The sequence below is a fragment of the Euprymna scolopes genome, chromosome 36 (assembly GCF_053919585.1).
Source record: "Euprymna scolopes isolate OS-2025 chromosome 36, ASM5391958v1, whole genome shotgun sequence".
Classification (NCBI taxonomy): domain Eukaryota; kingdom Metazoa; phylum Mollusca; class Cephalopoda; order Sepiida; family Sepiolidae; genus Euprymna; species Euprymna scolopes.
In genome coordinates, this window is record NC_136517.1 from 82,840,145 (window position 1) to 82,852,897 (window position 12,753).

General features: G+C 35.2%; 1 protein-coding gene across 2 annotated transcripts in view; it reads left to right on the forward strand.

Annotated features, from left to right (window-relative positions):
* Positions 1 to 571: 571 nt before the first annotated feature.
* The window catches only part of LOC145260638 (ADP-ribosylation factor 5-like), a 58,239-nt gene continuing 46,057 nt past the window's right edge, over positions 572 to 12,753 (forward strand). Inside the window, exons 1-3 of one of the 2 annotated variants that reach the window (XM_080118964.1) lie at positions 572 to 1,291; positions 7,020 to 7,202; positions 8,622 to 8,756. In XM_080118964.1, coding sequence (XP_079975090.1) covers positions 1,201 to 1,291; positions 7,020 to 7,202; positions 8,622 to 8,756 — 409 coding nt within the window. In that variant the 5' untranslated portion in view covers positions 572 to 1,200. The remainder of the gene's footprint in view (positions 1,292 to 7,019; positions 7,203 to 8,621; positions 8,757 to 12,753) is intronic. The other variant, XM_080118965.1, reaches the window with a different exon arrangement.

Consider the following 12,753-nt stretch of genomic DNA (forward strand, 5'->3'; position numbering starts at 1 on the left):
TAACAACTTGTCCACATTGTGAAGATATTTCAAGGCCAAGATCGGCCTTATTGGTGACTTCCACACACTCAGGCAACCATCCTCACTGCTAAGGGTTTGCCAAGAGAGAGAGAGAGAGAGAGAGGGGGGGAGAAAGAGAGGGAGAGAGGGGGAAGGGAGAGAGAGTGTGCCGGCAATATTCCATGTATAGCTAAAAGTTGAATTTATTTTATAAAAACAAAAGTACTGGAAGAATTTTCATAATTTTTAATGAATAGTATCTATTTTCCCTCACAAGTAAGTATATCGTCAAGAGTGTGGTGTTTTTTTTATTGTTTTTTTTTTTTTGTGACATCCATCATTGAAAAATAAAAGTGTTATTTTTTCAGAGTTTTCATCAACTAGTCGCTTAAACAAGATTTAAGAGTCCAGTCTACCCTACTATTTAATCCATATTTGAAAGGAGTATATCGATTCATAATTTTTTTTAAGGGATATTGATGAAAGTTATACAGAAACTCTAACAGGATGACTTGAACCCAGTTTGCCGAACACACATTAATCACGCCACTTCCCGGAGTTACTTCCCTTTAGTCTCTATGCGACCAGTTAGTTGAATGTACACAAGCGAGCGCGTGAGGAAAGACGCGAATAAGGAGAAAGGGATAGATGACCTCATAATGTATATTTAAAAAAGGTGGAAAAAATGGAGACGAAGGAAAGCAGCCGAAGGAATATCCAAGGAGATACGGAACGATTTTTTGCATTGTATCGATTCGGAATTTACTTTTTTCTTCCAGTCATTCTTGGTTCTTACTTTGCGCAGTTTGTTTTCGGGGATTAATCTTTTGCACTGTTTTTATTTATTCTTTTTTTTTTATTATTTGTTTTCCGGATTTCATTCATTCATTTGACTATTTTTACTATTATATTAGTTTGATTGTTCCTACTTTCGAAGCTTAACCAGAATTAAAGAGAGGGTTAAAAAATAAAAAATAAAATGAATTGTAATAATTCCTTTGCGCGTCTAGACTCGAAAGAGAGAAAGCACGCACTTTAAGAAGAAAAAAAAAGGACAAAAACAAAAATAACAAAAGAAGGAAAAAAAAAGAAGGAAAAGAAACAACCACAAATTCTAAACAATGTCCCTAATGAAGAATTCGTAAACGCAAAAAATAAAAATAAAATCACATCCTTCAATGTTGTCACTATTGTTGCGCCATGGGAGTGCCTCTCAGTTGTAGGGGAGGTGGCGCTGGGTCCATGTTGGGTGACCCCAGTAAAGTCCTGATGGTGGGACCATCTCAATCAGGTACGTATTAATAACTTCAATATTCGCATATTTCCCGTTTAATGCCCGTCACGTGATATTTCTACCAGAGTATCTGTTCATTTGTTAGTCGCGTAACCACCCTCCCAGGCATTATCTCCGGATTAAACAGATCCTAATATCGATTCATTCAACAAGCATGAGTACAATAGCCAATAAAACGAAAAAATGAAATAAAAAAATAAATATACAACAAATGTTACCAAAGACAGGTTAAATCACTCTTCTACCTACCTGGATAATATTTTTGTATTTTAATTATTTAATTCTATTTTAAAAACAACTTATTTTAAGGCGTGTATGCACTTTGGAACAAAAGTAGTGTCTGTTGAGTTAGAACGAAAGAAATGGCGGTTTTGTTATAGCCAATTTGGTCCCTCGATAATTGCTCAAAAATCGAAAATTAAACAAAATGCTGTTAGAACATTACATTTTCGCACGATTGGTGATTCATTGAATTTTCGATTTTTGGGCGATTTTTGAGGGTCTGAATAGTGAATAATGGCTATAACAAAACTGCCCTTTTTTCTAACTCAGACTTTACTTTTGTTTCAAAGTAAATAAACGCTTTATAATAAGTTATAACACAAGTTTAAAATTAAAAAAAAAAAACGAAAAAGAAAAACTTATCCAGGTTTGTAGAACTTATCTTGTGTTTGGTTACATTTATTTATTAATTTTTTTTTTCTTCTTCAACACTTTTATTTTGCTGGCTATTGTAAAACTGACCCATTCATTATTCCAGTCGGAGCGGACTTGAACGAGAATCACCCTCACTCCTAATTTAAACCAGTATTCTGCAATTGGTACTTTTTACAACCTGACCCAGCGTAGTATAAACACCCACAACCTCCCCATGGTAAGAACAACTTTCTGAATAAACACCGCGAACATCGAAAGCTATACTACATACTAAAACATACTATGAAAATTATATGCAGGGGGGGGGGGGTTCTCGTTCAGGTTCGCCCATTCGGTACAATACTTGAATTGAGTTTGTTTGTTTTAAATTTTAACCTAATTTTAATCCATGTTTAGGTCGTTAAAAGTCGGTTTTGTTTAAATATTGTAAGTATCTTTCATATGAATAATTCTGGGGCGTGTTTTAAGGGAAACTCTTTAAAAATACAGAATGGAGTAATGGACGTCTTAGAAAATAACGGAGATTCCCGATTTTCGACGTCAAATTCCGAACTTTGTCAAGTTATGCAGACGATAAATTTCGTAGACAAGAGAGTAGTAGCCTATACGAATATATATGTGTATATAAAATAATAATCAAATAATACTTTTTTTTTAAATTAAATAATAATTAAAGAATTGTTATAAAAAACGAATTTGGTTTCAGATTTTTTTCTCGCTGTTTTTTTTTTCTTTCTCATTCTTTCTTTTTATAGTTAAGATCGTCTGCTCTTTGACTTCCGTTTTCTGCTCCACATTCTGGACGAAGGTGACGAGCAAAATATGGTCCTTTCTTATTAATGATTATTTTCCTCTCAAATAACATGAAAGCTCTCCTGGTACTAGTGCAGAGAGTGATCCGCGCTATTTTTTAAATCGTATTTCCAAGTTTAATTAAAGTTTTATGATATGTTTTTTTTTATTCAGTTGTATGGTTAAAGTACAGAATAGGTACAAAACACCCTCCCCTCCCCATGTTAAGAATGGCTTTTTAAATAGTAACGTTATTATTTACGTCCGGATCACTCTCTGCACTAGTACCGTCCTCCTCCACTTTTTCCAATTTTAAGAATGGGTTTCTTGCCCATTGGACGCTATCTAATTATCCAGCCAAATGAGCAGCAGAAACCGGAAGTAAAAAAGAACAGACAATCTTGACCATATCTCCTCTCTTATAAAATTTTCTGATTGTTTTTTAAATTTTGAGATGGGGATCGATTATTCATATTTTTCGGACTACCCTTATCTTGGGTGTTATTTTTGCAACATTTCAATCGATGTAACCCCCGACCTTCTTCAGGTGTATCTTGCTGAACTCGGGAATCTTTCTGTCGAAATTGGGAATCTGCAAGAAGGGATCTGCGGCATAGAATTTCGCATGGAACCCTTTATTTAAACTACAGGGGTAGCTTGCTCTCATTCCAGCAGCCATAGAAATCCTGAGTAATTCGCAATTGTATTTTGAGTGTCGCCTGTACTGAGGATTGAACCATCACCCCCACCCCACCCAGAAGAGTGTAACTTCCAACTGAATTTTACCAAGTACCTTATCCACTACGCCATGGGTCCTTGCAACAAGTTGAAAGGTTACATCGATCAGAACATGAAAATAAAATGTTACTGAATTTTTTAGATAAGAATTATAAGTATTGTTTGGATTGATGCTTATGCATTTTTGTTACCGTGCTATTTTTTTTTTTTAAATCGCATTTTCAAGTTAAAATCAAGTTTTGCGATATCTTTTCTATTAAACTAGCCTAGGTGTCTGGCGTTTCCCGGGTGTTTGTAGGTGTGTGTTAAGCAAAAAAAAAAAAAAAAGTTGTAATAGGCAGGCAGGCTCGAACCCGTGATGCAAAGGTAGAAAAGAAAGTGGAGGTGTGTGTAAGGGTGTTGGTTGAGCAAAAGAAAAGAAGGAAAACTGTGAGCGCAAAAAAAAAAAGTGGTAGTTGACAGGCAGGCTCAACCCCGTACCGCGAAGGAAGAAAAGAAAGTGAAATAAAAAAAAAATGTGACGCATTAGCTGTTGTGCCCATCGCCAAACTGGAAGTGACTTAAGTTTAAATTAAGGCTAGACAATCGAAAAGAGGGGATGACTTTTGAAAATATCGGCGAAAAAAAGCGACCCTTCCCTGTAGAAAAGTACCCAGTTGAGGGTGAAGGAATGAATGTTTTTGGCCAATTTTTCGATATTTGTCGTCTGAACGGTCGAGCTTCAAAACGATGCCGATCTTGTGAAAATCTGTCGCCTTTGTCAAAAGTTTTAGGCAGATATACAAACATACATACATACATACATTTAAACAGACAGGTGAGATTAATATTATAGATGATTAAGTGAAAGTAGAGAATAGGTAGAAAACACTTTCCCCTCCTCATATTAAGAATGGCTTTCTATCTAATATTATTTCAGCATGGTAACAAAAATGCATAAGTACCTTTGGATTCATCGGACTACTTGAGTGTCATTTTCACGTTTCATTTGATGTAACCTCTGACCTTCTTCAGGTGTGCCTTGCCGAACTCTGTAATGTTTTTGTCAGACTCTGGAATTTGAACAGAATTTCGAACGGAACCTTGTATTTGCTTCATGGGAGTAGGATGCTCTCATTCCCTTAGCCATGACTGGATAGAGGTCCTAAATAATTCGCATTTTTTTTTTTTTTTTTTTTTTTTTTTTAGTTTCCTACACTGAGAATTGAACATTCAACCTTTAGGAGAATATCACTTTTACCCTTGGTTTGACCCAAGTACTATAACCACTATGCCATGGGTCCGTATGGACAAATAAACTCAAGATAAAAACGGTGGCCAGAAGAATCCATTACACCCTTTATTTAAACCATAGGGGTAGCTTGCTCTCGTTCCATCAGCCATGACTGGGTAAAAGTTCCAAGTAATTTTCAATTGTATTTTGATTGTTGCCTGTGTTGTACATAAGAGTATAACTTAAAACTGAATTTTACCAAGTACTTTATCCACTATGCCATAGGTTCTTGCAACAAGATACATCTGAAAAGTTTAAAGGTTACATTAACCAAAATCTATTTTTCATATAAAAGTCATTTTGTGTGTGTGAGTTCCTTCCTTATATTTTCTGAAATGGCTGACCCTATTTTTTTGCAAACTTCACACAAAGCTAATTTATATCTCTGGCAGTGTTCTTAGATATGTTTTGTACAGAAATTCATCCGGTAAGTATCGAAAATGGAAAAAAATATGACCTTGAAAAAAGTCTTTTCTCTTTTATAGATAAAAAAGAATGATTTTACAGGGGGGGGGGAATATTTTATGTTACACCTGCAAGAGAGATGATAAAATTTCAGCAAATCATTCCTTCTTAAAAAAAAACACATTTATTATAATCTGGAGATATAACTTAGTGGTAGGGTATTCGACTACAAATGATCCCCCTGTTCAAGCCTGGATGTACCTCGCCGTTTTATTTTAATTTTTCTTGTTAATGAGTTCAATTTAAAATCACAGCAAATCATTTAAAACTAAGCATTAATCATAAGTGACTTTTCCAGGGCATTCATCATCAAGCCCAAATATCAGGTAACATGATATTGTAAACAAACACAGATGGAATTTGATGAACGACATTATCATTATTATTTTATTTTTATTTTTTTTGTGAATTAGTCTACCGGGCAAATTATTCCTTGTAATATATAATCTGTAATATAAATCTTGCATGTCTGTTTAAATGTATGTATGTATGTGTGTATGTATGTTTGCCTAAAACTTTTGACAGAGGCGACAGATTTTCACGAGATTGGTATCGTTTTGATTGTGATGGATGGCTCTCGTCTGGGTGAGGCCCCGTGTTTTGACAAGCTTCTGGGTTTGACCTTTACTCCTGATCTGAAATGGAACACGTACATCAAGTCTGTTGCCAAGGTCGCTGGAAAGATGGTGGGATCCTTCTACCGCTCCAGAAGATATCTCACTACTGATGCAATTCTCTATCTATATAAAAGCTAAGTACGTCCAAGGATGGAATACTGTTGCCATATCTGGGCAGGAGCTGCTAAAAACAGCTTATCCTGCCTTGACAGAGTACAAAATAGACTTCGTGGCTTAGTGGGGGTTGCCCTTTTCTCTACCCTGCAACCTCTCTCCCACAGAAGAGACGTTGCGAGCCTATCCTTGTTTTATCGTTATTTCCATAGCAGGTGCTCGTCTGAACTCCAATCTCTGGTCCCCCCTCGCCAATCTTTCCCGAAAAACACCCGTCTAGCTGAATCCACTGTGAAAAATTTCCCCCACTCTATATCTGTGCCTAAATCAAAACGCGGATTCCATGAACAAAGCTTCTTTCTTAGAACTGCACGCCTGTGGAACTCTGTTCCGTCTGCCTGCTTCCTACCGGACTACAACTTGGATGTTTTCAAGTCCAACGTTAACAAATTCCTAATGAACCGCCCCCTTAAGTAAACACTTCATCAAATCTTCACATTAACGTAATGTACTTGCAATAATCCTTATCCCTGAGTGGCTTCCGGGCCTTGATAAGTGGTGATCACTATGTAAAAAAAAAAGCAAAAAAAAAAAAAGCTCAACCCTTTGGACGACAAATATAAAAAAATTGGCTACAAACATTAATTCCTTCACCCTCAACTGGGCACTTTCTACAGGGAGGGGTCGTTTTTTTCGCCGATATTTTCAAAAGTCATCCCCTCTTTTTGATTGACTAGCCTTAATTTAAACCTTCACCACATCTGATTTGGCAATGCACACAACAGCAAAGATGTCAATTTTTTTTTTTTTTTGCTCAACACACACCTCCAAACACCCGGGCAACATCGGGCATCCAGACTAGTAATCAATAGAGGATTGATTCTATAATAATACATACGCAATCTGCATGAATTAAAATATAATGTTTAAATGTATTGTACGACCGGGCAATGCTGGGTTGCCAGCTAGAATGAAAATAAAATAAAACTTAAGAAGAATTCAAGTAATTTTCTGATTGTATTTCATTTTCAATCCATGTTTGTCTTTTTTATTCCTCTCTTGTGCATAGGTAAAACACGTATCTTATATTCCTGGCTACTTGGAAATGATGCTGTTGTCAGCACTCACCCAACTCTTGAATTTAATGTGGAAAAGATCGTCACAAAAGATGGCCGTATCTTCCTTGTCTGGGATATTTCTGGTTGTGAGCACTTTCGACCAAAGCGGCGACATTTCTTTGAAGGAACTCAAGGTATGTAATAATTTGTACATCAATATCTTTTTTCTCCAAGAAAAAAAAAAACGTATTTAACAATTGATATCATTTATATTTCTTTGGTGTTGCTTTACTTGGATAAATTTTTAAAAACTTTTAATAGAATCTTTTAGTGAAAAAAGTTTTTTTATTTTTTGTAGAAATCTTTCAGATGGAAAATTTATCAGTTTTTTTTTTTAATGAAAATCTTTTTGATGGAAAATTTATCAACTATTTTAATGGAAATCTTTTTTATGGAAAATTTATCAATTATTTTAATGGAAATCTTTTTGATAGAAAATTTATCAATTTTTTAATGGATATTTTTTTTATACATAATGGTAAATTTTTTAATGGGAATCTTTTTGAGAGAAAATTTTACAGTTTTTAATGGAATTCTGTTAGTTGCAATTATGAACTTTTAATGGAAATCATTTAATAAAAATATTCCATTGAAATGCTTTCATAAAAATCTTGAATCCTTTTCAAATTTTAATAAAAAATAATTATAAATACATAACTCCAATACCATAGAATATATGTGAGACATATTCAGATCAAATTCTTTTAAATATTTAAATCCCAAAATTTGTCGCCCTAAAGAAAACACTACAGCTTTATTTTAAAATTTTTATTGAAAAAATAAATTCAAGTTACTTGATTATATAGTAGAGCTAACATCTATTCAATGTAACCGCCCTCAGCCTCAATCACCACTTCGATATGGATCCGGAACTGGGAGCATGCCTTTTCCACAAGCATCGTGAATACTCGGCGGATGGCGGTGATCAGACCGGATTTGGTGTTGTGGGAGGTCATGTTGGTGATGTTCTTAACATATGACCAAACGAAGTAGTCCAATGGATTCAGTTCCGGGAAAGAGGTGGGGGGGGGGGGCGATGAGAAAAGGGGACAAAATCATAGCACTCCTTCTGAAGCCTGGGTCTCTTTGGACTTGTAGGCTGCATTTTGAGGGTACTGACAATGGTCCCGTTGTCATAACTTGGATCAGTAGAGAGCACGAGTTGTACAGCGGCGCATCTCCGATCTTGTTCGTTGAAAATTGTCACTTTCAGACATGATAGAAGGCTCTTATCGCTCTTGGGATTTGTACACTAATAGATGGTCCAGAACCGAAAAAAAAAAAAAAGAAAACCAGTTTTCATCAAACGGAAATGGAATCGTGTCGTCTTTTCTAGGGCAACAATTTTATCGTTCCACCTTGTATATTTACATTAAACTTGAAATCATGTTATAGCAAGGTAGCAACACTGTATTGTTTACAATTTATGCTTAAAACTCCGTCCACACGCACATACACACGCACACTTAGTTGCTTACATATGAATGTACGATATCTGTTCACATTATTTTTGTATCGAACATACTAAATATATATTTCTGTCTTTTGGACAGCAATTGTATTCGTGGTTGACAGCACGCTACCCATGCAGTTAAAAGTCGCCAAAGGTGATTTATGGGAGATTCTTCAAGAAAATGAACTCAAGATGTGTCCAGTCCTTGTCATTGCTAATAAACAGGACAGAAAAGGTGAGTTAACTCTTGATTCCTTTCTCTTGTCTTGTCCTTCAGTCCTCACATTCCATGAATAATGTTTCTGACAAAGGGAAGAAATTCTTTTTTTTACAAGGTAGTCACCATTTATCAAGGCCCGGAAACCACTCGGGGATAAGGGTTATTGTGTGTACAGTACGTTAGTGTTGGAGATTTGATAAAGTGTCTTACTTAAGGAGGCGGTTCATCAGGAATTTGTTCACATTGGACTTGAATATATCCAGGTTGTAGTCAGGTGGGAAACAGGCAATCGGAAGAGAGTTCCACAGGCGTGCACTTCTAAGAAAGAAGCTTTGTTCATGGAATCTACGTTTTGATTTTGGCACAGATAAGGAGTGGGGAAAATTTTTGACAGTGGTTTCAGCTAGGTGGGTGTTTATCGTGAAAGATTGGTGAGGGGGGACCAGAGATTGGAGTTCAAATTGGTGTTTTCTGAGTCAGAATCTATTCCATATAACAATGGTTAGTTTCTAACCTTGAAGTTGTTTTTTGTTGTCTTTTTTTTTGTAGCTCTTTATACCAAGTGGCATCATACCTTGTCTGGATCGATTTCCATAAAACATAAATACTTATAAGTCCACCTATGGGGTGGTAGATCATCTATATATTAATACAATAACGTGTATCACGCTTACATTTTTTTTCTTCCGATTGACTGTCTTTTAATTGTTATGACCTTCCATTTCTTGTAATAAAAATTTTTACCAAGAATTCTTCAGAAGTTTTGGTTTCGATTCAAGCTGATGCACCCAAGCCATATGGATATATTTTTTATTTTTGAAATAACAACTTTATAAAATATAGGAATCGATAGAAAATTGACTCTATAATAATATCTACAAAATCTTCATAAATTAAAATATCATATTTAAGCGTATTTTACAACTGGACTACACCAGGTGTCCCTGCTAGTACTAAAATAAAACTGACAGTGTTGTGCCTGCTATGCTGGTGTGGCCCTGATTTTCTCTCTGTCTGAAGTATGGTCCTGTCCAGTTCTAAGAGGCTTTACCTTCTTACTCTTTGAGAAGGAGTTAGTTTTGTAGAATAAAAAGCCGATGAGAAGTCTTATACTAACATTTAAAAACAGCTTTATTGGATTATCTTCATTAGTAATAAGGAAACGGGTTAGTTTTTTTTGTTTTGTTTTTTTACACAGTGATCACCACTTATCAAGGCCCGGAAGCCACTCAGGGATAAGGGTTATTGCAATTACATTACGTTAGTGTGGAGATTTGATGAAGTGTTTACTTAAGGGGGCGGTTCATTAGGAATTTGTTAACGTTGGGCTTGAAGACGTCCAAGTTGTAGTCAGGTGGGAAGCAGGCAGACGGAACAGAGTTCCACAGGCGTGCAGTTCTAAGTTGTGGAAAGTGTTCCTGTGTGAAGATGTAGATTAAGACGAAATAGTCAGTTATGGTTCTTTCCAACGTGTTTTTTCCATTGAAAGAGAGAAGGGTTCAGGTATGTTTGTGTCTAAAGTATTAGTAGAAACATATCACGAAAGATTAGAAACAGTACTGTAGGATGAGAAAGAAAGTTTGTGTGCATACCACGATGAAGTCTGTGTATGGAGATAGCCATGTTGGCATTTTTGTATTCATGTCTTAGTCGAACACCGAGTTCGAAGGCTGGATGAGTTCTGTTGTCCCAAGAGAGAAGTTGGGGGCGACAGGTCCGTTCTACATAGAGTTGTTGTCAGTCTACAACCTTGGATGGTCCTGGATATGACCTTAAACTATATCCGATGGTGAGGCCCCAGCTTGTGGGCTTTGGGGAGTGTGGAGCCATCCCTTAATTGCCATTGTTCCCAGGTCCATTCTGACCCAGAGTGGTAGTACCTGTTAGGGTCCCAATTATGGGTTAAATAGAAACTTTTTTGAAAAAAACAAAAAACAAATATTCTATTAAAAACTTTTTCTTTAAAATAACTGGATCGGCACTAAATAACCTAAAAAGGGTTGATATGCCGTAAAACAAAAACAACCAACCAACCAACAACCTCGGAAGAAAGAGAGAGAGTGTGTTGTTGCTTTAACCTTTTATAAACTCAGTCACATGACTGAGAACTGACTTCTAATTGGACAAGCTAGGAAGGAAGTGTATTTAAAACTCCAGCTGAGAGAATTAGCTCCTGCTTGTGATCATTGCAATTTTGTCTGCTACAGTTTGTTGGTAATCACCAGAAGTGCCTTTACAGAGGAATGCCACTGATGTTGCTCAGACATTTTTTGTTCAGCCAGAGTGCTCTTCCTTTAATGTGCTAGCTTTTCAAACCCCGCTTGATAAATTCAGTTTGTGTCAATCTGTTACACCTTTGCATTGTATTTTATAAATTATTTTTATACACACCTAACAATGCTTCAAGCAAATTACACTAACCTCTTTTTATATTTATATATATATATGTGTGTGTGCGTGTGTGTGTGTTTATGGGAAAATATGCTTATTCAATTTTATTTCACGTTTCATTTATACCAATCTTTTAATTTATGAAGCTCGATGTAGCTACAGAGCAAATACAAATAAATGCTAAAAGTCTATATTCCAAATTTCAAGATGTTGACCATCTTACCATTTATTTCTTTAAATATGTTGAAATGTTCAATTCTTGACAGCACCTGTTTTATAGCGCAGAATCATTCACGTAATAATTATGTCAATTTTTTAATTCATTCCACCCTTAACTCATCGGAAGAAAAGGAACTCATCAATTTTAAAAGAAAATAAAGGAATATGGGCATGATTACAACATTAAAAAATCGGAAGAGAAATTGCAATCGTGTTTTCTTTCTGTTATGCCATCTTTGAATTTTAATGTAGAGTCATTTATTTTAATGTAGAGAATTTATGTATAAAAATAAAAATGTTTATACAATAACTGTTGTTTTTACAGCAGCATTGCTTCCAACAATGCCTTCATCAGATGATGACTTTGGGTTCAGGTATGGTTTCAGGGGCCGAAGCATCATTATCACTAGCCCAGAATACCCAGCAGTATCTCACGATACCACCAGACTTTTTTGGATTGTTGTCAATTAGTGAGATTGCCATATCCACAGATGCAGATAGAGCCTTGTATTTTCTTTGTGAAAGACCTTGATTATTCAAGAACATGGAGGCTGAGTTCACAATAAAACTTCGGCATCTGACTTTGATAGGAAATACAATAGTTTTCCAGCCATTTCTGATACATTCTTATTGCAGATCTTCATATCTTTCTTTGGTGTGCCCAATCAAAACTTTCCTCAAATGGAACCGTTAATTCCACGAGAAAAACTTTTTTCAAATTAACGGACCAAATGACGGTTTGTTTTTATATCCTTTTACATATCCAACATTTTTTCACTTCTTTTCTTGGCAATTTATAACTGCGATAAATTGCGGTTTGACTTAATGCCATAGCTAGCTAATTCTAGCATTGCTACAAATATAATTTGCTGATTTCTTTATGTCCTCTGATGAGAAGAATAACAGGAACAGCATTCTTTGAAACTCCGCGGAATAAGGACTTGTTTTTTGGAGTATTCAGTCGAACAATAAATTTTGATTGTAAAGTTCAACTTGTAGTTTTAATTTTCTTTCTCTTATATATATATATATATATAAAAGAAAGAAAATTAAAACTACAAGTTTTATATATATATATATATATATATATATATATAATATTTATGGGGAAAATATGCTTATTCAATTATATTTCACGTTATATTCATACCAATCTTTTAATTTAGGAAGTTTGATATAACTACAGAGCAAATACAAATAAATAACAAAAGTCTATATTTCAAATTTCAAGATGTTGACCATCCTACCGTTTATTTCATTAAGTATGTTGAAACGTTCAATTCTTAACAGCACCTGTTTTGAAGCGCAGAATCATTCATGTAATTATTATTTATACATACATTACATAATTTACACATACATTACATAATTTACACATACATTACATAATTTACACATACAT